This window comes from Thalassophryne amazonica, chromosome 14, assembly GCF_902500255.1.
Source record: "Thalassophryne amazonica chromosome 14, fThaAma1.1, whole genome shotgun sequence".
Lineage (NCBI taxonomy): Eukaryota > Metazoa > Chordata > Actinopteri > Batrachoidiformes > Batrachoididae > Thalassophryne > Thalassophryne amazonica.
The window spans coordinates 86008053-86034023 of NC_047116.1; the positions used below are offsets into that span (position 1 = coordinate 86008053).

A 25971-nucleotide genomic window follows, 5' to 3' on the forward strand; every position below is an offset into this window, starting at 1 on the left:
CCTGTTTGAGAAGAACTTTGCTTGTGTGCTGCAATCTCTGCTCTTGCTTTGGATTGTAGCATGTACCTGCATTTCTCACACTTTTTCATGAGCTGAAAATCTAAAAAAAATTTCTCTACACAAAAGACCTATTTCTCTCAAATAAATCAGTGTTAGTGAGCACTTCTTTGCCAAGTGAATCCATCCCACCTCACAGGTGTGGCATATCAAGATGCTGATTAGACAGCATGATTATTGCACAGGTGTGCCTTAGGCTGGCCACAATAAAAGGCCACTCTGAAATGTTCAGTTTTACCACAGCACAATGCCACAGATGCTGCAAGTTTTGAGGGAGTGTGCAGTTAGTATGCTGACTGCAGGAATGTCCACCAGAGCTGTTGCTCATGAATTGAATGTTAATTTCTCTACCATAAGCCGATTCCAAAGGTATTTCAGAGAATTTGGCAGTACATCCAACCGACCTCACAACCGTGGACTACGTGTAACCACACCAGTCCAGGACCTCCACATCCAGCATGTTCACCTCCAAGGTCATCTGAGACCAGCCCCCCAGACAGCTGCTGCAACAATCAGAACCAGAGAAGCTCATCTGCATGCTCATTGTCATCATCAGGGTCTCGACTTGACTGCAGTTCCTTGTCGTAACCGACTTGAGCGGGTAAATGCTCATATTTGATGGTGTCTGGCATGTTGGAGAGGTGTTCTCTTCACAGATGAATCCCGGTTTTCACTGTTCAGGACAGATGGCAGACAGCGTCTGGCGTCGTGTGGGTGAGCAGTTTGCTGATGTCAGGAGTGTGTATTGAATGGCCCATGGTGGCAGTGGGGTTATAGTTTGGGCAGGTACTTGGTATGGACAGTGAACACAGGTGCATTTTATTGATGGCATTTTGAATGCACAGAGATACCATGACGAGATCCTGAGGCCCATTGTTGTGCCATTCATCCACAACCATCACCTCATGTTGCAGTATGATAATGTACAGCCCCATGTTGCAAGGGGCTAGCATACTCACCAGACATGTTACCCATTGAGCCTGTTTGGGATGCTCTGTATCAGCGGATACAACATTATGTTCCAGTTCCTGCCAATATCCAGCAACTTTGCACATTGAAGAGGAGTGGACCAACATTCCATAGGCCACAATCAACAACCTGATCAACTCTATGCAAAGGAGATGTGTTGCACTGTGTGAGGCAAATGGTGGTCACACCAGATACTGACTTTTTGTGACTCGCCCAGAATATACACTTTGTGAACAGTACTTGAGAAAAATAGGTCTTTTGTGTAGATAGAAAATGTTTTAGATCTTTAAGTTCAGCTCATGAAAAATGGGAGCAAAAACATAAGTGTTGTGTTGATATTTTTCTTCATTGTACATTAAGTAGTTAAATTTTCAACATGGAGAGTAATCGTAACAGTAAGCTAATCAATATGATAATCTGCATGTGAATGAGGTACATTCAAACTGAAGCTGTGTAACAATTCATTTTATTTTGCTGATTTTCCTCATCATCATGACATAAAATTATTTTCAAGATTACATATTTCATAATACAGTTCAGGTTATATGATTGGTTGATTTTTGATTTTGCTATCCATTCATAACTAGGAGCACGGAGAGCATTTGCTTTTTTTCCTCTTTCTTTTTCCTTCTTTTGTGACGGTTAATCACAGCTTTTAGAGGACTATGTCATACCTAGCAACGGGGTCAACCACACCTCCTCACAAAGATAAGAGTTTCTGTCCACTCCTTGCTCAGAGTTGCTTTCAGAAAGTTCCTGGATCACTCTTAAACTAATATTCCGTGCCTGGAATCTTTAGGCTAAGTTGGCAGCTCTCTGAGAGGACTCTGAGAATCTTTGTGAATGCGGCCCTGGTCTCTAAAAATGCCTGTTTCTGTTGTTTTCAATGGTAAAGAGCAGCTGCTGGCCACACCCTGGCTCCATCTCTTTCCCACAGACAGTGTGGGAGTCACAAAACAAGAACACATCTACATATAGACTCCTGTTACAGTAGATAATGTCACACAAGTTCAAAACAAACCATTTAATGCCAAACTTTTGGTTATAACAGGTGAAAAAAACCTGAGTAAAACCTGAACCAGAGCTAACTCCACGCTGGTAACATTCCTGGTCCTTGCAATACAAGTCCTGAATTTCAGTGCACCACAGAACACAATCATTGTCTATTCTGGAGTATAGTGAATAAATTGTCATAAAATCACCCCCCCCCCCCCCCCCCCCCGTCTCTCCACTCCCCTCATCCTGGCTTTCTCCCTGCCACCTCAAAGGCAACGCAGTTTTTACTGCTGCAGCCTTCAACTCCCCAAGCTGGGCGGTGCAGGCCCCTCCTGCTGCAGCCTTCACCCACTTTGTCTCAATTCAGATGATGGACTGCTTCAAGTTTAGTGCACATAAACAATGTCAAATGTATATGTGTTGTCTTTAATTCTGATGTGTGCCATTAATACGGTAAACTAGTAATAATTGTGGATTAACTGCTGTATTTTGTCTGAGGCAGTTGGAGTGTAAACGTAATTTTGTTGTTGTTGCACTCGTGTAATGACAATGACAATAAATCTCATCTCTCTCATCTCATGTAAAAGCAGTTTTTGTGAATAGGAAAGTATTATAAGTGAACAAAAACTTTGGGTAAATCCATCTTGGGTCAACATGGACAGTATACTTATTATTGCATTTTTACAATATGCAGCATCCTTCATCTTTGCATTTATGTGTTCAATCTTTAAAATTCATAGAATATACACTGAAAATGATCATGATCTTCCATGGTATCCAGATGATTTTCAAGTGGCCAAGTACAACATCTTTGAAAAGGTAAAATTGCCTTTTTCCCTCTGTTACATCTACTAATATTTTTGTGAATTGTGATTATCAAATGGGGATGTCCTAATTTTAATGCTGATGTGTTTCAAGCGCATTTTCAATGCAATAGTTTAAAAATATCTTGAATTATTTATTTTTGTGTTTGATAATATTTAGTGACGTTGCAGAGGTTGGTGGCACAGAGCTTGGGGAGGTGATAGTGTAGTTGGGGTGGTGATGGTCTAGTGGTTAAGTGATGGGCGTGAGACCAGAGGATCCGTGTTTCAAACCCGTCAGGTCGGAAAAATCAGTCAGAGCCCTCGGGCAAGGTCCTTAATCCCCAAATTGCTCCCGCTGTGCGCCTTGCAAGGCAGCACCCTGACATCGGTATGTGAACAGGCGAATGTGAGGCATCATTGTAAAGCAATGGGAAAGTGGTACATAAATGCAGTCCATCTACAGTTGTTAAACGACAAAATTACTTCTTTTTTTTTAACAACTCTTAGACATGATAAAAATTGTTAGCAATCACGCCTCTAGTGTTCAAATCACCTTTAATGATTGCATTGTATGAGAGAAATCCACCCCCTCACAAAATAGAAAGCTATCATACACATACATGGGTATCGTTCACTAGAACATCATTAATTTCATGAATTTATATAATAGTACTGGATTTATTGCAAAAAACTGTTGATAATCACTATTAACATAAGTATTTATTGGCATCATGTTTTATTTTGTAGCTAAACAGCAGTGCTTGGTGCGTGCTGGAGCTGCAGAGCTTCAAAGGAGAGGAGATGCAGTATCGTGTGGTCAGATACTGGAAGGATAATGTTGGATCTGAGGTAAAGAGTCTTTTGTATTGTGCTATTGATAATGTACAGAATCTGTTACCTTGTGTGAGTTAAATGATGCAGATAAATGCTGTTAAGCCTACGTGTAATTTGTGTTGTCTGTACGGATGTAGCCGTCTGGTGTTATCCCATCAACTGCTCCACTGGAACAGCTCCGATCACCACCCAACTCTGCCAAGGAATGGACTGTTATCATGGCCTTCTTTTTGAATTGAAATTTTGTGCCACTGTCAAATGCGGACAAGTTTCTTTGTTATATATCTCAAACACTAGATAGAAAAATGGTAACGGCACACTCCAGTCTCTTATATCTGACTTTATTAACTGACGTTTGGTAAGATATAAGAGATTAGAAGCTGTGGCTACCATTTTTTATTGAGTTTATTTTCCCAGCCTGCACCTGTGCATTCTTTATCTCTAACACTTTGAAGGTACAAATTAGAGTTTTCACTAAAATGTTCTCCTCTGCAAAGTAGAGAAGTGACTACCAAAGAATTCAGACAATTACGGCATATTAAACTCCCAAAATAGCATCATATTTTGGGTTTAGCAGTTATTAAGAACCCAGCACCTTAAAAATGTGTTACCAAGTGGAAATTCCAAAATACGCTTGTTATATGTACAGCTACGTCCCAGCAGTAACAATTTTTTTGTAATTTTGCTTCTGTACACAACCACAATGGAGTTATGAAATAATCATGATTTATTTATAGTGTAGTATTTCCGCTTTAATTCAAGGGGTTTAACAAAAATATGGCATTGACCATTTAGGAATTATGGCTGTTTGAATACATAGTGATTGCAATTTCATAACCCATAAGTAATTGGACAAATTATATATGAGGATTATTTTCACCAGGACACCAAGACAACTCTGAATGAGTTATAGGCAGTGTACAGAGGTAAAATGTCCAAAATTGTCCAAAACCTATGTACCTGACTGTAGTTTGGAAGCTATATGTTGAAGTGTAAATATGGAGGCAAGGTTACAAAGCTGTAGCTGTGGTCTCTGAGATGCTTCCATTGTAGCAGCAGTGATTCCTCTTGTCTGAATAAGTATGTAATACTGTGGATATGCACTCATTATAAAAACATAATGCACATTCTAACATTCACATGGACTTCAAGAAGAACGTTATTGTCATAGAGTTGCAAGTTCCCAAAACTGGAAAAGAAGTTCGACTTTAGTTTCACAAAAACAACTGGCATGTTTTACTAAAAATATGCAACTTCTTTTCTGCAAACAGGAAGCAGCAGTGAGGGACATTTTGATGTTTTTGTCCACCTCAGAGGATGCTCTAGAGGTTTACGAGGCACTAACCGACAACCAGAAGGCTGCAGGTTTGCAGCAAAAGAACAGCCTCCCTCAGGCTGCTTTGAAGTTGGGCTCCGCCCCCCTCCAGCAGGTCAGACACACCCACAGAATGTTAAAGTTTAAAAGTTCATGTTGATTGACTTAAGCACATGGACATCCAGTAGGTGAAGGAATAATTATTAACACAGTGTGACCAAGATTTTACTCCATTATGGTTCTCACCAGCGTTATAACAGCGTAACGGCCCATTACGCTGCTGCATGAAAAAAATTATCCTGCAGTTGGGCCGTTATACATGTAACAGGAAAACGGTCATTTCTGATTGTGAACTCACAGCGGGTCCAATTGCGGACAAGAAAAGAAAATTATCCACCGTTTTACACCGCAGTTTTTTTTTTTTTGTTTTGTTTTGTTTTTTTTGCCATTCCTCATGACATGCATTTTCCATGGGACAGCGCACAAAGGTTCTCTGGTGTGGATCATTGCACGTATGGGAAAAGTTCTTGGGGGGGAGGCGTTCTCGTACAGCCACTAAAATTCTCCTGCAGTGTGCCCTGGACTGAGCGATTGGGGGGGGATTTCTTTGCAGTCGCAAAAGTTCTGCAGCCATTAAAGTTCTCCTGCAATGTGCATCGCACCAAGTGCTGGGGGAAGTTCTTGTACAGCCACTAAAGTTCTCATGCAGTGTGTCCTGGACCGAGTGATGTTGGGGAGATTTCTTTGCAGTCGCAAAAGTTCTGCAGTCATTAAAGTTCTCCTGCAATGTGCATCGCACCAAGTGCTGGGGGAAAGCTCTCTGCAGTTGCTAAAGTTCTGCAGCCGCTAAAGTTCTCCTGTAATGTACGTTGCACCGAGCGCTGGGGGAGGGGGGGAGTTCTCTGCAGTTGCTAAAGTTCTGCAGCTGCTAAAGTTCTTCTGCAATGTGCATCGCACCGACCGCTAGGGGGGGAAGTTCTCTGCAGCCGCGAAACTTCTCCTGCAATGTGCATACAGCTTCTGCCGCTCTGAAAAAAACTCCCCTTTCCTCTTGCGTGCGCTCCTGACAGCATGATCGCCACCCAGTGGACTCATGAGAGTAGCTCATCACCTTAATCTACACACAGTTAACCCCAGTAATTTAGCAGGTAAGCATTGATAATTAAATACAAATAAATGTCAGGATATCACATCTCTCCCACCTTTGAATCAACAACTGGTCCTCAATAGAAAAAGAACACACAGTCTAGCACTGCAATACACAATCGTCACCAACATCATAATAACTTCAACTGGAACTCTTTTCATTTTTTTTAACCTAACTTGAGAGGTACATCCTCCCATTGGGCCTCATGTATCAACATGCGTACGGCGATATTTGAGCGTATATGGGGTGTACGCTAAAACGGCTGCGCTACTTGGCATTTATCAATGTGGTCGTTGGCGTACGCTGCGCTGAAAATATACACCAGGTCGAGAGGTGGCGTAAATTATACACCAAAATGAACCAGCACTGGAATCCACATAAAAATGTAAATGAGCAACATGATAAACAGTGCCATTATACAAATCAATGCATATGTTACATAAATAACACTTTCCTGATTATACTACATAATAATCAATACAAATCCCGCTTTTGCGGGATTGCTGGTCTATCGAGCACGATCCGTGGCCACAGCGCTGACCGCAAAGAAAGCGCTGCTCGCCTTTTTCTCCAGAGCCTGGAGCCAGAGCAGCGCTGAGCTTAACTTTATTTGGTGTGATCGTTTTAGACAATGAAATTGATAATTACAACTGTAGTGTTGTCATTCCCTTCGCCCGTGCTGCAATCAGGTTTTGTCGTCTCCATTCGTTTGTCACAATAAAATAAAGAAATACATTTTAAGAATAAAGAAATACGAAAATTAGGCGTGTCTTATTAATTGAGCGAGCAAATATCCACATGTCAAGAATTATTGACGTGAAAAGAGAATACAGTGGTCCCTCGCTATAACGCGGTTCACCTTCCACGGCCTCGTCCTTTCGCGGATTTCTTTAGTCCAATTTTGCATGCTTTTTTAACAGTGCATTGTGGTCTGCGTGTCTGTTTATAAGAATCTTCTCGCCCAGAAGAAAAAAGAGCGCCAACAACTACTCATAACTGTGTTTGTCTCTCGGAAACAGACACCTGCAGCCAGGTGTGAGTGGAAAAAGGCGCGGCGTCAGGACGCAGAGGCGCAATCTGTGAAATACTGGTCAGTCACTATTAATAATTTCTTGTGTCCAACTTCGTACGTTGATTGTTAAAATTAAATTTGTTAGTTCTAAAAGCCATCATAATTATTTATAGGAAAACGTTCTATTTTTATTTCTCAAACAAATGTTTGGGCCTGAAAACAGGTTGGTCTTATTTTTCTAATAAGGTTTGAACTTTGAGAGTGTTTACACACGAGAGAAAAGTGAGAAAATGTTCATGCCTGATTGAGAAAGTGTATAAAGTGGTTTTACAGCTTTGAAACGTCTATAATAATTGTAAAAAATAACGCTGACTACGTCGCAGTTTCGCGTATTACGGGCTATTTTTAGAACGTAACTCCCGCGATAAACGAGGGACCGCTGTAACACTTTTTTGATTATACTACAAAACAATTGATATGACGGCCGCTTTTGACGCTCTATTGGCATGCGTCGTAATTGGTGGAGTTTTTTTTCTTTGCCGTCTTCCTGGCTTCCATGTCGTAAAATGAGGGTGTGTCTGAAGCGGAGTCTGAATATTTATGGGCGTGTTTATTATAATTACAATTGTTTTCACCCGCCGCATTTATCAAGGTCACGTCAGGCGTACGCCGGAAATGGGCAGGTGCGCACTGCTTGATACATGTCACGGCAACTTTGGTGTACTTCAAATTTACACCGTAAATTTACGCCACAAGTGCGCAACTTTGATACATGAGGCCCATTGAGACCAGAGAGCATTGTTGCTCAATTCCTGCAAAAGATCTCACTCTAAATAACAAAGTCTCTGAGGTGAGCAGGCAAACGTTTCTCCCTGGTTGAGCGATCCACCAGCAGTGCAACAGGTGACTCTGGACGAACCTCGGCAGTGGGGACAGGCAGTTGCTCTGGAGGCTCACCTGAAGGAATATCGCCTACTTGAGTCGGAGCTACAGGCGAGGGAGCCACAGCACCTGGATCATTGTTTGGAAACAGTTGCAAGTCCTTGTTAAGCTCCAAACATGGTGCTACAGCTGTCAATCGAGCTTTCACCTGATCCACATGTCTCTTCATGGTTTGACCACTCCCAAGGCTGACCGTGTATGACAAAGGACCTGAAGAGTTCTGAATGGCTGCAGTGATCCATTTAGGCCCGTATGAGTAGTTCCTGACGAGATCACTGTCCCCTGGCGCAAAACTTCTCAGTTCCCTGTTTTTGTCATGAGCTTGCTTCTGCTTCAGTTGTTTTTGCTTCACTTTCAAGCTCACATCAGGCAGTACTAAGTCCAAAACGGATCAGAGCCACTGTGACATCATCAACTCTGCAGGTGACAAGCCTGTCATTGCATGAGGTGTGATACGGTAGCTGAACAGGAACCTGGACAGTTTGGTTTGCAAAGTGTCTTCTTTCATTTTTTTCATACCCTCCTTGAAGGTTTGGACTACCCCCTCTGCCAGCCCATTAGAGGAGGAATGGAACAGTGCCGACTTCACAGGCTGAATGCCATTTTGTTTCAGAGACTCCTGGCCACCACAGATAAGATCAAGCCAGACCCTTCATCTTCATTATGCCCATATGTGTTTGATGCAGCAGTTTTAGCATTCAATAACTCGGGCTCCCCAGAGCACGCAACCATCCCTTGCACTCGGCTCCATTCTCCGCTGATAGTAAGGGTTGAAGCAGGCGTCATCCGGTCATCCTTTAAGGATGTATGCATGGACTTGTGACAGTATTACATCCTTAGCTGTCCAGCTTTTGATTTGGTTTGTGTCCACCAGAGTCTCATCCAGTACATCCATCATCAGGACTTGTTCGGTTTCCTCCCACTTCCCAGCATGGTTTTTTCCTCTCGTAGACAAACTTGTATTCATAGGCACTGAGGCGTACTGCCCATCTTTGCACTCTCGGAGAACCCATTTGTGGGATGGGTTTCTTCTCATTGAAGAGGTTTGTGATCTGTATAAATGGTGAAGGCACAGCCATACGGGTACTTGTGAAACTTTTCCACACCAAACATGACTGCTAAGCCTTCCTTGTCAAGTTGAGAGTATCTTTTTCAGCAGGCTGTAGCGTGCATGACATGAATCCTAAGGACCTCTCACTCCCATCATCCATTCTGTGTGATAAAACAGCATCCAACCCATAAGGAGAAGCATCACATGACAGGATTAATTCTTGGTCAGGTGAGTAGTGAACCAATGTGTTCAACAAGACCTTGGAGTTTTGAAAAGCTTCCTCTTGTTCTTTTTTCCACTTCCATTGCACCTCTTGTCTCAACTGTTCATGCAGTGGAGCTAGTAGGGTTGCCAGGTTGGGAAGAAATTTGTTGTAGTAGTTCATCAAACCCAGATATGATTTGAGTTCAGTGACATTTGTGGGAGTGGGAGCTTCCTGATGGTTTTCACATTTTTCTCCACTGGGTGAAGTCCTTGTGCATCCACTCTGTGCCCCAAGTAGTCCACTTCATCCTGTAGGAAGGTGCACTTATTTCTCCTTAAGCACAGCCCAGCCTCTTCCAACCTTGTTAGCACTGTGTCAAGGTTTTTTAGATGGTCAGCCACATCCACTCCCCAAAATATCATCCATGTGCACTGATACTAGTGGAATTCCCTTCAACAGACCGTCCATGGTCCTTTGGATTATAGCGGGTGCCAAAGCCACTTTAAACGACAGTCTGTTATATGTGAACAGTTCTCTGTGTGTTCACCGTAAGGTACTTCATTGAGACGTCATCCATCAGTATTTGCTGATATGCATGGCTCATGTCCAGCTTGGAAAACTGTTCTCCTTCAGATAGAGCTGCAAACAAGTCATCAACACGAGGTATTGGATCTTGTTCCAGTGAGGAAACAGTGTTCACTGTGAGTTTATAATCCTTGCATAGTCTCACAGTTCCTTTCGGTTTCAAGATCGGCACCATTGGAGCTGTCCACTCTGAGTACCTTAATTTTCGGACTGTAGAGCGCATCTGAATATCGGCCGCACCCACCAGTTTTAAAAAGAAAAAAGAAACTGTACATAAATAAGCCGCACTTGTCTATAAGCCGCGGGTCTCCACGTTGTAACATGAGATATTTACACAGAAAGATATTAGACAGAAAGATTTTTTTAACTTTTAATTAAATACATACCATAAATGCTTTTTTCCCTTATCCAGCGCGCGCACAGCATCGCGCGGCTTCTCAACTCCACATGGAGAACTGAGTAATTTTAAGTTTTTCTTGAGATTTCATCGGGTGCAGCCAGGATCAGATGGAGTCTGTGCTAAATGAGACATTAATGAGGCGCTGTGAGTTTTTTGACTTGTTGCGCCAAGACAGAGAACCAGTGTGGAAGGGTGGTGGGGAGAAGACTCCACTCCACTAACTGATTTGACGGCCCAACTCTGGTGCTGGAGAGGGACTTTTCTTTACTAAAACGAATGGGTAAGACCTTATATTTACACTGTGTATGAATTTACACCGCATGAGAAGCACAGCTTTCAGGAAATCAATTGACGTATTTGAACTTGTGAAAAAAGCCTGTAGAAATCCATAAATTAGCTGCATCATTGTAAAAGCCACAGTGTTCAAAGCGTGTGAAAAAAGTAGCGGCTGATAGTCCGGAAATTACGGTATGTCACTGGTGTGATTACTCCCTCCTTCAGCAGCGTGTCCATTTCCTCATCCACTTTAGTTTTCATGGCAGATGGAATGGATTGGGGACAGAAGAAACATGGGACAGCATTATCTTTCACGTGGATGGTAGCTTTAGTGCCGTTTATTGTACCAAGCTGTTCTTTGAACACATCCTCATGCTTGCTTAGCACCTAATGCAGAGCTTTCTCCTTTGTTTGGTGCACTGCTTGATTCTCCGTTTATACCTGCTGCACTCAACGAGCTCTGTGTCTATCCTTGATTTCCCTCCAGTTCAGCTGTATGTCCTCCAGCCAGCCTCGCCCCTGTAAGGCAGGCCCGTCCCCTTTGACCACTACGAGGGGCAGTTTAATACTTTGATGCTTGTACTTCGCTCTGACATAACCAGCTCCCCTGACTTCCACTGGGTGCTCCGTATAGGTCTCCAACCTAATCTGGACTGGCCTCGTGCGGCGTCTTTCCTCATTCATTACTGTGAGATTGCAGCCACTGTCTGTTTCAAAAGTAACACTTGTCCCATTCAGTTCCATGCTCACAGTATATTGTCGAACCTTTCTCAGGTGCACCTCACTCATACGACCCAGTTTGAACGTCATGCACTTCAGCGTGAATGTGCCATCTTCTGAGTTATCTGTGGTACTGTCCTTTTGTTTCTCCTGCACTTTGTGAGAACAGTGGTTTGAACTCCATCCCTTCCCTCTTCTAGCTTCATCAACTATATTGTAGTTGATTTCTTCTGTTTGTTCTTGTTACAGCAGGCTCTGGCAATATGCCCTACTTTTCCACAGGTATGACATTTTTCTTGTTTAAACTTACATTCAGGTGTGGTCCTTTGCAGCTGCAACACTCCGGTGTAGCTCCCTGGACAGCACCATTCTTGTGCAAGCCTTTATTTACTTTGAAGCACTAACTACAGCAGTAGGATTTTGTAGATCCTGGGCATGTTTGGTCGCCGTCTCTGATGCCACAGATATTGCCAAAGCTTTATCAAATGTCAAGCCCGATTCTGCCAGGAGTCGTCTTTGAATCCAGTCAGCTAGCCAGCGCAAGTCTGCCACATACACCATCACTGATTCATTAGATTTGTGATTTTGAGAAACTTGTACCTTTGTACAATTTCACTTGGCTTTGGATCAAAGTGGTTCTTTAACAGACGTACCAGCTCGTCATATGTCTTGTCCTTCGGCTTGTCTCAACTGAGAAGGTTCCACATCAAACTGTATTTCGAGGCCCAGATGACACTTACGAGTATGTCTCTCTGTCTCCGTCGTCAATGTTATTGACCGCAAAAATTGTTCCATTATTTCACAATAATATTCCCAGGTTTGATTACTTTGATCAAACGCTGCCAGCGTGTCAGTGGTCGCCATTTCTTCTCTCTCCATACACTCTCGCCATTCCCCAGCTGAGAAACCCTGCCACCATCAGTGCTGTTAGCCACCACTGCACAGTGTTAGCATTAGCCTCCGCGAACCCAACCAGACGCTCCGCAGGTTGTCGCCCAGCAGCCTTTATCCTTGTCGCCAAAAAGATGATGTATCGTGAGATGAACTGAATGTCCACAACATCTAAGTTTCAACTAAACTTTACTGAAGGCTTGAGCGTGGCATGTTACACACACGCGCGACTCCACCACTTGACCAGCACAATGGGGATACAGCCTCTGCCGCTCTGAAAAAACTCCCCTTTCCTCTTGCGTGCCCTCCTGACCGCATGGCATGATCGCCACCTAGTGGACCCATGAGAGTAACTCATCACCTTAATCTACACACAGTTAATCTCAGTAATTTAGCAGGTAAGTATTGATAATTAAATACAAATAAATGTCTGGATATTACAGTTAATCAAGAAATTATCTTAACAACAGATAAGTTATGGTTTTAATTTACAGATGAACATCAAAGATTTCTAAAGAATCTTTTTTTTATTAAAACTGTTTTAATTACAAGTTTTTCTAATATAAGAAAAGTTTGTTAAGTTCAAAATGTGGAGTAATCAAAACTTAATCTTGTAGTAAAAACACATTTGTAAGGATTTTAAGGTGGCCAAGAATTTGAAAACAGAGATTAGGAAAAACTAGGAAAACTCAGAAGTGAGTGAAGGTTGAACAAGTTGATGCATTAATGTGCCATAAATACTCCTATTGTTCCATTTGAATTGATACTGAGAATTATTATATTATTATCATTATTATTATTATTATACTTTGAATTGCCATTTACTGTGTACTTTTCTGAACCACAATGTATGTTTTTTGGATTAAAGGCTGGTAGCACAATACAAGTAGTGAGAAAAGACTGGGGTGGAAAAATTGACCTGACCCAACAAAAAATTTAATTTTTTGGAGATTTTCTTTGGTGGGTAAAAAAAAAAAAAACCTTGAAAATTTATGTGTATCTGAGATTTCAAATTTTTCCTTTTGTCCTTGCCAAAACCTTTCAGTTTTTTCATCAATGAACACTCAAAAAAAACTGGGCTACAGTTAGAAAAGAGTTTGACGAGGAAACACGTGAACCAAGGCGAGGAGCAAGACACAGGTAAACATCAGCCACTCGTCTAAGACAGAGTCTCTTCACCCAAAGCGATGAAATGAATTCATGAGTTTATTAACCATCAGATGACAAGGTAAAACCCCTTAAATCATTCTGAAGTCAGTTTTAAGCAGAAACGTGGCGTTACTCTGTGACGCTTTGAAATGACCGACGCGCGGTGAATGCATCAGCTAGCAGCTCATGTAGCTGCGGAATTTATGTGGAAATGATTGTGGGTCAAAAGCATCAGATATCTATCGCTGAGATAGATGATGACTGGAGTGCAGTTTTAAGCAGAAACGAGGTGATAATCCGTAGTGAAAGCAGGGCAGACTGATTTTTAGGGGGGACCGTTCGGTCTGCAAAGCCGGTAAATGACAGACACATAAACCAAAACAGATGATCAACAAGCACAGGCGGGGTAGGAAACACACATGACACCGAGGATGAACAGAGCAACATGCAAGACACACACGCAGGATGCAGGGAGACAAGTGCACATGACGGACACCCACACACATACGGGAGACACGAGATGAAATCAGAACATAACGTATAAGACATCACAGACAAACGGACAAATGAAAATCCAAAAACATGTAAAGAACTAAAAACCATGGCCAAACGGGCTGCAGGGCGGAACTACCGCAGCAATATGTATTTAAGACACAACCTTGTATATAGTGTAGAAATGCTTTTCTGTTTGGTGTGTTGTGTATTACTACTACAGATACTGGATGACCTTATTTTGGATTTTGAAGAGGTTTTGTGTTATTGTACATCTCACTACTTCCTTTGTAGCTCAATGCAGTTACTTCATCATTTGATTAATTTACATTGTGTGTCTGACTGACAGCTGCTGCTCGAAGAGAAGCTGAACACGGCAAGTTTATCAAAGGAAGTCGCCATGTTTGTGGAGCTGCTTTGGGGAGAGGCCATCGATTGTCTTGATGACGATTTCACTGAAAATTTACTGGAAAAGTTCAGCATCAATGATGTAAGCTTGTATTTTCTTCAATTGACTGTTGTGTCTCAAGTTACTGATTCCTTGAAGCAAGGAGACCTCATTGGTTATGTTTGAAGACTTCGAGTCATTGACCTTTCAGACTTGACTTGATGATGGCAACATATTGCTCAGAATTTGACAGAAATCCATCAAATCCATGTTTGTTTTCTGTGAAAAGAATGTGTTCAATTTACCATCCTGATGATTGGACTTGAGCATTTTGTGAATGTTTGACGTAACAGCCGTCACATTGTGCTTAGATAGAATGTGTTTATAGACTCCATGCTGTGTGTTGTGTTTGTAGGTGACCAGGGCTGAGGGCTTGTTGCTTCAGGCACAGAGGAAGATGCAGGAGGCAAATAATGTGGAGGCGTTTTCTCTCCTCAAGGAGGTTTACATGCTGTTACACATTCCAGCACCCTGCCCACCCCCCAGTGCCAAGCTCATCTCCCAGAAACTAGACCATTGTCAGGTAACAAACCTGTATGTAGACCTACACAAACCACTGGTTGCTTATACTAAGAGCATGACTTTTCTTTTTGTGTAGTTACTAAGAGATGTCTGGAATGTGGGTGAAATCGTTTTGCAAAACGGCTCCTTTTCCACTGTGGGGATGTACCGTGCTCTAAGGTGCGGCATTGAAGCAGTTCCTCCTGCAGGTTCTGAGTTTCAAGCTGTGGCTGCTCTGCTACAGGACAGGTCAGTTAAATACCACTCTTACTGTCAAATGTGTTTTTGTTGTTTTACGTTTTGTTGTGTAGCACAGCATCATACTATTGAGATGAAGGCAAACGATGGGTATGAAGTCAAAGAGCAACCTGTCAGTTTTAGTTTGGGGCTCTTTGCAACCAGATTGGGTGAGTGATGGAGGAACGGTCTCAACTGAAAGATTCATCCAGTGCCTACCTTTACCACAAATGTTGTCAAAATCATTCAGAAAACTTCTGAATTTGACCATGGACAGCCACAAACATCCATCCATCCGTTTTCTATACCTGCTTACTCCAATTAAACATTGTGGAGGTGCTGGAGCCTATCTCAGCAGTCATAGGGCATGAGGCGAGATACACCCTGGACAGGACAGCAGTCTGTCGCAGGGCCACATATGAACAGACAAACGTGTTCACACCCTCATGCACACCTACAGTCAATTTAAGGTTTCCAGTTCAACTAACATGCATGTTTTTTGGATGTAGGAAGAAGCCAGAGCACCCGGAGAGAAACAGCCACAAACAGAAGAAACAAATAATAGGTTAGATGGTGGTTAGAAATAAAACAGAACAGTCGCAGTCCTGATGTCCGTCTCTTTCATTTGCATCCCTTTGTTGCTATGGGGCGGTCCTCCATCCTGCAAAGTTTTTTGTTTTTTTTGGTTGGTAGTGGTGAGATTGTCACACCAACCCAGAGGTGCGACAAAATCACCAGCAAGTCGATCCCAAGTCATGAATTGTCAAGTCTCAAGTCATAATGACCACCAATTGTTTGCAAGCTGACTTGAGACTTGCAGATTGATGACTTGACAGTGACTTCATCCCACCTCTGAACCAACCACCACAAAAGAACATTCACCCAGCTTGATAGTGAAAGAGGTGACTTTTGTTTCTACTCTCCCTGCTGTTGTCTTCTACTCAAGGACGGTATGCAGTGTGGCAATCAAATAAAGAATATACTCTCTGAATAGCAGTGTTCAGTCTTCTGCACTGTCTCTCATCCCCTGCTCTTTTATTGTTGCCAAAAGTTAACTTTCAAATGAATAATCAGTCCAGCTCTTGCCACACATTTGAGCAGCCTTTGACGCCATCTAGCGGGCAATGTGAGCATTTCAGGGTTTCTGTACATTTGCTAGTTGAAACCCAAAATTCAGTGAAAGAGGCATGTATAAATGTCACAAATGCATGATTTTTTTGTTGTTGTTGTTGTTTTGGTTTGTTTTTTGGCAGCTCTTTGGTCTCCCAGGATTCATGTATAAAAAATTTTATTTTAAGAATTTTATGGTTCTTGGGTTTTAGGATGCGGAAAGTTTTGCTGTACATTCAAATGAAAGGATGGAGGAACAGCAATTTCTCTTGACAAGCACAGCTTACAGTTGTGGAAAGTGTTGATCAGATCATGTAAATGTTGGTGTGCCGCTTGGGTGGGTAGGGAGAGTTCCCATGGGATAAAAAAGCTTTTCAACCTACCATCCCTGGTTCTCAAGACCAGGCACCTAAGTGGCTCTACTCTACTCTTTTCTACTCTTCTATTTTACTCTTCCTTTTTAGATATTTAAATTTACCTTAGTATACTAGCATAGTTTCACCTTATAATTGGAATATAAGATATACCTACTGAATTTTCATGTAGTAACTTTCAAATTAGAATTTGAGTCTGCATTTTGAGCATATATTGATTATTTAGTTTAAACTCCAGTGTGCTTTGGTAGACAGTAAAAACAAAACCTTTTGGTCAAAATCCATGTATGGTGATTTATATATATGTATACACACACACACACACACACACACACACACACACACACACACACACACTTTATTTACTTATCTCTCCCTCTTCCCCCCCAAAAAACAAATTCTGCATTAAAGGAATGCTGGTTGAGAACAACTGATGTTTTACCAGATACTATTTTGGCCAATTCAAAGCACATTGTAAACATGTGAAGACCATTTATTTGTTTGTTTGTTTGTTTTGTTTTTGTTTTTTACAACAAATGCCTCATGACAAACCATGTTTCAGTTTATATTGTTTCACTTAGTTTTTAGGGCTTAGTTAGAGAAATACACTTTGTGCAGTTGTGATGTGCAGTTTAATAGTTCAGAACAACTTTGATAATGGCTCTTAATGAATGTTTCATATGAATCAACTTTTGACCAAACTGTACATTCCAAATTTAACATTGTCAAATAAAGAAATAATAATAAATAAAAAAAAAAATTGAAATTAAGAAAATAAATTTTCCTTTGGGGATTTGTTTTCATGGTACACAGGATATTCTGGAAAAAATAAGTTTTTAGTGACATGTCAAACAGTACATAAGTTATTGTCAAAATTAGCTCAGTTCATGCAAACCACCCTTTGTATTTGCACTTTCACTAAAAATATGTATAACAAGCTTTTTTTCACATCCAGGGACCCCTGGCTTTTGACAAATTTGGTTTAAAATTCCGATACAGTGTAGACAGATAGATAATTTAACATACTTTTTGTTGTTGTTGTGCCCAACATCTCATTATCCTTGTTGTATTTTGTGTCCTGCAGTAAAGTACAAATTCGGCAGGTTCTACGTGTGAGTAGAGGAGTGGAGCTTCAGACATTTAACAGCAAACTTGGAAATGTGAAACCGCTTCTTCACTCATCTACTCCAAGCAACTTTTAGGAATCCTGTCTCGGTGTGATCTCACTCACTCACTCTCACTCTCACTGAAAATGTTTTATCCAGTGTAATTTTTCCTATTTTGTGTGTTGTTTTTCATTTTCCCAGATTCCTCCAGAGTTGTGCCCAATACACTATAAAATGCTGTCAAATTTACTGTCAAATTATATACAGTGAGGCAAATAAGTATTTGATCCACTATCGATTTTGTAAGTTTTCCCACCTACAAAGAATGGTGTGTAATTTTTATTGTAGGTATACTTCAACTGTGACAGACAGAATCTAAAATAAATAAATAAATAAAAATCCAGAAAATCACATTGTTTGAATTTTAAATAATTAATTTGCATTTTATTGCATGAAATAAGTATTTGATCACCTACTAAGCAGCAAGAATTCTGTCTCTCACAGACCTGTTAATTTTTCTTTAAGAAGCCCTCCTGTTCTGCACTCTTTACCTGTATTAATTGCACTTGTTTGAACTTGTTACCTGTATAAAAGACACCTGTTCACACAATCAATCACACTTCAACCTGTTTACCATGGCCAAGACCAAAGAGCTGTCTAAGGACACCAAGGACAAAATTGTAGAGCTGCACAAGGCTCGGATGGACAACAGGCAAGCAGCTTGGTGAGAAGACAACAACTGTTGGTGTAATTATTAGAAAATGGAAGAAACACAAGATGACTGTCAATCTTCCTCAGTCTGAGCCTCCATGGAAGATCTCACCTCGTGGGTTAAGGAAAGCACAGAACACAGGAGGACCTGGTCAGTGACCTGAAGAGAGCTGGGACCACAGTCATAAAGATTACATTAGTAACACACGATGCCGTCACGGTTTAAAATCCTGCAGGGCAGAAAGGTCCACCTGCTCAAGCCAGCACATGACTAGGCTCATTTGAAGTTCACCAGTGACCATCTGGATGATCCAGAGGAGGCATGGGAGAAGGTCATGTGGTCAGGTGAGACCAACCCTGTGTTTGGAGGATGAGAACAACACCAAGAACACCGTCCAACTGGTGAAACATGGGGTGGAAACCTCATTTTGGGGTGTTTTTCCTGCAAAGGGGACAGAACAACTGCACCATATTGAAGGGAGGATGGATGACAATGACCCCAAACACACAGCCAGGCCAACTAAGGAGGGGCTCCGTAAGAAATATTTCAAGGTCCTAGAGTGGCCTAGCTAGTCTCTAGACCTGAACTCAATAGAAAATCTTTGGAGGGAGCTGAACTCTAAACCTGAAAGATCTGGAGAATATCTGTGTGCAGGAGTGGAACAAAATCCCTGCTGCAGTGTGCAAACTTGGTCAAGAACTACAGGAAACGTCTGACCTCTGCAATTGCAAACAAAGGTTTCCATACCAAATATTAAGGTCTGTTTTTCTGTTGTATCAAATACTTATTTCATGCAATAAAATGCAAATTAATAATTTAAAAATCATACAATTTGATTTTTTGAATTTTTTTTTGATTCTGTCTCTCACAGTTGAATTGTAGCTACGATAAAACATACAGACCTCTCCATTCTTTGTAGGTGGGAAAACTTGCAAACTTGTCAGTGGATCAAATACTTATTTGTCTCACTGTGTGTCTATATATATATATATATATATATATATATATATATATATATATATATATATACGTATATATAGACACACACACAACATATAGAAAAAAATTATGCCCTTCCACAGTTTACACAGCACAAGGGAATTATTTATGATCAATCCAGTATTTTTTCTTCTTTTGTTTTTCTTTAGTGGCTTACTACTGCCCCATGTTGGTGTGAAGCATCATGGGATAGAGAGAACAGATGTTGGGATGCTCGGCAGTGGAATCTACTTTAGTAATTCAATGAGGTCAGTTCAGAAATACATATATATAGAAAATATGAATATATCTACTTTCTTTCAATTCCCCCCCACCCCAAAATGCATAGAACGCTGCTGTCTACTGGATGGGAGTATGAATAGTGACCAACGTTGGTGTTTTAGCAGTGGCAAACCTGAGTAACAGGTTGCCTTGAACTGAACAGTCGCTGGGTGTTGTGTTCTTATCTGCTGGAATCCTTGATGGAACAGCTTTCTGTCCGCTCTCTAAAGGTTTTGTTCCTTTGACCTTTGCTAACTCTTGAAAAGTTTTTTTCGTTCTCATCTGAGACGTCTGCATTGATGTTTAGTGTCCCAGACATGGGAAGTCAACGGTGTGTAATATTATTAAGAAATACAAACAGTATGGTAAATCTGTGTCAATTAGGTAGCTCTCAAAAGACGAGTGACTATGCTAGAAGGAGACGAGTATGTGCCATATATTCTTTTGGTTCCAGAATATACAGAGTGTCTCAAAAAATGGTACCCAAAAAATGTATTTTGACAGCACAGAAAAACCAATCAATATTATCAGACATTTTCTGTATGACCATGTGACTGAAGCATGTAATTTTTCTCCCCAATGCACAGTTTTTAGTTCAGGCTTTCCTTTTTGATGTTTTACGCCACATGATCAATGTAACCTTCTCATCTGAGTTTCCTAAGAAACAATCATCCATCTCCAGTTTGCAGAAAACCACCTAGCAAATTCAAGTCTCCTTGCCATTTGCTGGGGAGTTAGTTTGCTCTGAGACTGAATGGAAAGAGATGCAAGTCAGCTCTTAGGATGCGTTGCACAGAACAACGATGAATGTTAGTTTCTGCAGTGAGAAGCCAAATGAATTTTCTCGGACTTCACCCAACTGACTCTCTCACAGCATCCACATATTCCACTGACATCCAGTTCTTCTTCTACCACTGTGTCTTTTGTTCAAATTGCACACAGTTCCCACAGTGGAAAACGTAGTAACAGTTCCACTAATTGTTTTTCGATTTGGTGCATCAGCTGTGTGAAAGAATCCTTGATACCTACGCTGGACCTGAACCGCTGTTTTTGTTTGGTGTTCTCTGAATTAGGGTCAACTGTGGCATTTTTCTGGACTGTAATGTCTGGCAGAACAAACTTTAGGGTTCCTGAAATGAAAAAAACAAAAACATTATTTCCCAGTAAAACCATTCCCTGGTATTCATATTTCAGAGTACTTTTGGATAAATGTTTTTGAGATACCCTATATTCTGGATCACCTGAATCATTTATTTCCAGGAACATTATCTATATGCTGACCAAATTTCATTAAAATCTGTTTGTTACTTTTTGAGCTATTTTGCTAACAGGCATACAGCCAGACAAATGTCAACCTCATACCAGAGGTAACTATTCTAACTATTTTTGTGGAAAAAATAACATGAAGGACATAACTTTGTTTCAGCTACCACACGGACAAGTGACAGAGCCGTCAGTGTTTTCAGATGACAAAGTCACATTGCCTAGTAAAAGATTCTTTGTTTTAGAACCAGTTTGAAATACTCCAAGCCCAGTGAGACAGATGGCTCTCGGCTGCTTTTGGTGTGTGATGTGGCTTTGGGTCAATGCAAAAATGTTAACAAAAAGGACCCGACACTGACCCAGGCCCCTGAGGGATACCACAGTGTGCACGGGCGCTGTAGCACCCCCAGAATTCACACTGATTTTGAGGTAAGTGTGTTTATGAATAAATGTAGATATGGGTAATTCTGCAGTAATGGAATTGCAATCATTCCAAATTTTGAATGGTATCTAACATATGGCCAGACTTTGCTGTCATTGTAATTCCATTACCATAGAATTGCCTGTGTATGCATGCAAAGTTGCTACATATTGTCAAGTTTCTGAATTGTATCTGTGTCAGAACCTGTGTACTCTAACATCTAAAAAATCCTGTGCTGCAGGATGATGAGTTTGTGGTCTACAGTCCTGATCAGGTGAAGCTAAAATACGTTGTTCAGTTCAGCGTCGATGGCGACGAGTTGAGGGAGTTTAACCGTAGTATGGACACACCCGTGGAGCTGTTTGCACCTTCTTCTGGTGAAGGTGTGTATTGTACCTCTGTGTCACACAAGAAATTCAGGTTGGCTGAATTTTAATGCTGCCAGGTTTTCTGGAGGCTCTGCAGAGAGTCACCTGTGTCAAAAGATGCAAACCTACGTGAGCTAAATTCAAACTACAAAGCAATCCACACTCAAGGGACAATCAAGTCTTATTTTCCAAATTTGTGGGTATTAAATATTTTACAGAATGTGATTTTGCATTTGCTTTGAGATGTCAGGTTTTTTTTTTTTTTATTTGATTACAGGAAGCAAATAGCAGTACTTTTTTATCCACAGTGCTCTCTTCTAATGAGGATGGTGTTGAAACCAGTAAGGACCCTCTGGATGATGTGGCGGCTGGACTGATGGACAGCTCCGGACAGCAGCTCCCGTTGCAGGCTGTCAATATAAGTGTAAACTGATGGATATGCTTTCTCAGGTACAGTAAATCTGGTCTGACAATGTCTGTAATTTATTTATTTTTTGTAACATGATAAAATCCCTGTACATGCAGTTGGGACAGCCCAGTTCAGCATGTTGCTGGAGCTTCAAACAGCCTACATGGTTATGAGTATTATGGCTCTATCTTGACGATAGATGCAAAAACGTGTTGTGTAAAGAGCACAAATCCAATACGTGTCTAAGGTCTAATAATTGGTATTGAGAGGGTACTTAATAAACAGAGTGTTAAACTGGGCACATGAAGCAAAACACTGCATTTCTATAGCGCCTTTCCATCCAATGCAGATACTCTATGTGCTTTTCAGTAATGCCTTCAACTCACCCATTCATACACACTCGCACATCGCACACCAGTGTCAGCAGCTGTCATGCAAAGTGCTCAACCACATTCCAGGAACAACTAGGGAATTAAGACCTAGCCAAAGACAATTTGCCTATTTTACAGGGAATCAAACCAAAGAGCCTCTGGGCACAGTCTGGCCTCTCTAACCTGTAGATTTCACCTCCCTAAATGTTCCTACATGACCAACCTGCACAATGTTAGAGATATTGGGGTTCCCCGTGTGTTGTGGGATCGGAAAAAGATCAGGTTGGGGAGGAGGTATTGCGGGAGGTTCTCTATTGCTTCACCTCAGGGAGTTGTGGTTGATGAGTGCTGCTCCTGTTTGCATGCTTTGAATGGTTTGTGGACAGAATTGTTTCTTCAGCAGTAAATCTCTCATTTCTGAGATTCAGGTTCAATTCAATTTATTTATATAGCACCAAATCACAACACGAGTCCCCCTAAAGTGGCTCACATGTGTAAAGTCTAACTTCACCAACCCCTGCTGAGCAGGTTGCCATCTAAATAGCAGTGGACGAGGTACTGGCACCCTGTGTCTTAAAGGGAATGCCTGATCAAAATCTGATTGGTTTGTCTCATGTTATGCCCAGACCTGTCTAACTAAGTGACTAAATACTACAATTTTCAGCCCAACTCACACTTCACACATAGCAAATATAAATAGCAAAGTTGAGTTGGACATTATCCACATGTATGTGCACTTCATACTTTCCATTGTGACAGTCAAGATGGTGCTAACATGAGCTAGAAGACATTTGTGTATATAATTTTGGCATAGTTACAATTAGTGCTTTCCCCTCCATATATTTGCTTTGTCAGCTACTGCAGATTACACTTATGTATCTTCTGATTATACTTCCCGATAAAAGCATATTTAATGGGAGGTTCAATGTTTGTTTTTTTTAACCCAGGCTGTATTTTTAGAAGTTGTGGGGTTCATCTTTTTACTTGGGATTAAAAATTAATTTAATTTGTGTTGTATTGATTTAGAATGCCAAGACATCATAGGCTAACTGGCTATATAATGTAATGGTGGGGAAAGCTAAAAACAACAACAAAAAACAACTGACAGTAAACCACTTCTTTGCAGCACTGAACAGACAAAAATGTATGTCTCTGCTAGCATGGAGGGGGCGCGTTTACCTCACTAAATGTAAAGCAATTTTTTAAAACATTCGATTATACAGTTAGCCACTTACCTTAGCCTCATAGTCATCTGATGGCGCCACTATCCACGAGTCATTACAGGTTGATTGCTGATGAGGGGCTTGATTTTACAGAATGAGGTCCTCATCAGCAGTCAACTTGTAATGACCCCTTTAGGGTCCCACTCCATGCTACCAGACACTTTTAATGGCATTTTTGCAAATACTAAATATTATGTGCAGCTGACACTGTCTGTTGTTTGAATATTTTGGTGCTTCAACACTCACCTCTGTGCCATATCCCTGTATTTTTAAGTTAAAATATCTGTAAATCTGTCTTTTTGCTTAACCCCTTCCAGGTCATCATCTTCCAAAAATACACCAATCTGAGCTCTGTTCCCATTGAGGCAAAGTATGTATTCCCATTGGATGATTCTGCAGCAGTGTGTGGCTTTGAAGCCTTCATCAATGGGAAACATGTGGTGGGACAGGTAACGCAAACCACGCTGTGGTTTTTATTTGACATTACACCTGACTATTGTTCTTCAGGTTTATATTAGGCACATCATGGTTTATTTTCACTGTTTAATGACTGTTTTCATCAAAGCATTGATAGAAAGGAGTAATACTGTGTTGAGCTGCACAAGTGGATGAAACTAATATTTGTGTGGATTTGGAAATACAAACATCTGTGATAGCTACTGCAATGAAGCTGCATATAGTGAAGAGATGAAACGGTAATTGGCAAAATGATTTTATCAGAAAGACGTAAGGAAAATGAAATTCGTACAATTGTGAGCAAATTCTTTAAACCTTGGGATTGATGTCCCACATATCTGCCTGATTGTTTTCATGTCCACATTGTGCTGACCACATAATTGTTGAATAAACAGATTAAGTGGATTGTGGTGGCTTGTGGGTGTTGACCATATTGTGAACACATAATTACTGCCTAAAAAAAGAAAAGCAAAGTTTATCTACTAAGCTCAAATGTATTAATCACTAAAATCTAAGGTTGCATGTCTGTCTCGTGATTGGGTCCATTTTCCCCTCATCATGTTATGCAGTACAGTGAAAAACTTGTCGTACATGAATTATATACAGACATTCTATAGCAGAATCAAAGTGAGCAATTTGAATTGATTTCTATCTGTGTGGGTACAGGTGGAGGAGAAAGAAAAGGCCCGGAAGGAGTACAAGAAGGCTATAGAGAAGGTCATGGAGCTTACCTCATGGACCAGGATGCCCCTGTAGGTCAAAGAGCTGGTCCATGTTCTGATATGAGTCACCTCAGCAATGTGACATTTTGCATTGTTAAACTGGTGAATCGTGCCAAAACATCTTACAGTATTTTAATAACCATTATTGGGATTATTATTCTTGTTGTTTTTGAATTTATTTAACCAATGTTGAACCGTGTCTATGGAGCAGGTAACTCAGTGGATAAGGAGCTGGCCTGCCAAAATGTAAACCTAGATTTGACTCCTGCTCACATTACCTGTTTATGTCCTTGGACAAGACATTTCATATTCATGGTCTCAGTTCATTTAGCTGTAAATGGGCACCCGCCTTTGCTGGGGAGGTAACCTAATCAGATTGGTGTCCAATCCAGGGCAGTTATGGACTTTTATTCACATCACACTATTGAATCCTGGAAATAAGCACCACCATCAACAGATCCTAGCATCTATATAGGACTTTTAACCAGTTATTAGAGTAACGCGCTACTCTAATCTGACCGCTCCCCCACAACACCCCTATATTAAAAGTACACTTTTGAAGACAATATTTCATACTACTACTACAAATTCTATAATAATAACATTGCAATAAATCTGGAAGTAGTTTTTGGGATTGGGATGCTTCATCATGGGATTGGAATGCTTCATCATGACATCAGATTACAGTGGATGTGATGTCATCTTTATGCCCCTTGCAGGACGTCTTCACGATCAGTGTGGGCAACCTGCCTCCTGCTGCAACTGTCCTCATTAAAGTCACCTTTGTGTCCGAGCTTATCATCAAGGATGGGAGTGTTTTCTTCTTCCTGCCTGGGAGTGTGGCTCCATGGCAGCAAAGCGCAGCCCTCAACCAGACCACCCAGGTAAGGAAACTCTAGGCCCGATTCCCACTCAGTGTATTGGATAAACCAACTTCTGGGGCCAAAGATTACGAGGTAAAACATTTCATGGTAAAACATGAAGGAAAGGTGACCTACATTTTTTGCAGTATCTTTAATCACAGCAACTAATTTATTAAAGAAAAAAATTACCTCCACAAACGTGGTTATTTTGTCACCCAGGACTGTTTGTGTGCTTGTTGGGTTCTTAGCAGTTGGAGCAGAAAAGCCGTCAACCAGTATT

At 41.0% G+C, this 25971-nt stretch overlaps 1 protein-coding gene across 1 annotated transcript in view; it reads left to right on the forward strand.

Moving 5' to 3' along the window:
• The window catches only part of LOC117524313 (protein mono-ADP-ribosyltransferase PARP4-like), a 47582-nt gene that overhangs the window by 9859 nt on the left and 11752 nt on the right, over positions 1 to 25971 (forward strand). Inside the window, 17 exon segments of the mRNA XM_034186076.1 lie at positions 2763 to 2841; positions 3576 to 3677; positions 4934 to 5092; positions 14197 to 14337; positions 14651 to 14818; positions 14894 to 15045; positions 17602 to 17714; positions 17717 to 17732; positions 19484 to 19582; positions 21104 to 21287; positions 21521 to 21662; positions 21956 to 22063; positions 22066 to 22097; positions 23968 to 24099; positions 24773 to 24818; positions 24821 to 24858; positions 25548 to 25712. Coding sequence (XP_034041967.1) covers positions 2763 to 2841; positions 3576 to 3677; positions 4934 to 5092; positions 14197 to 14337; positions 14651 to 14818; positions 14894 to 15045; positions 17602 to 17714; positions 17717 to 17732; positions 19484 to 19582; positions 21104 to 21287; positions 21521 to 21662; positions 21956 to 22063; positions 22066 to 22097; positions 23968 to 24099; positions 24773 to 24818; positions 24821 to 24858; positions 25548 to 25712 — 1876 coding nt within the window.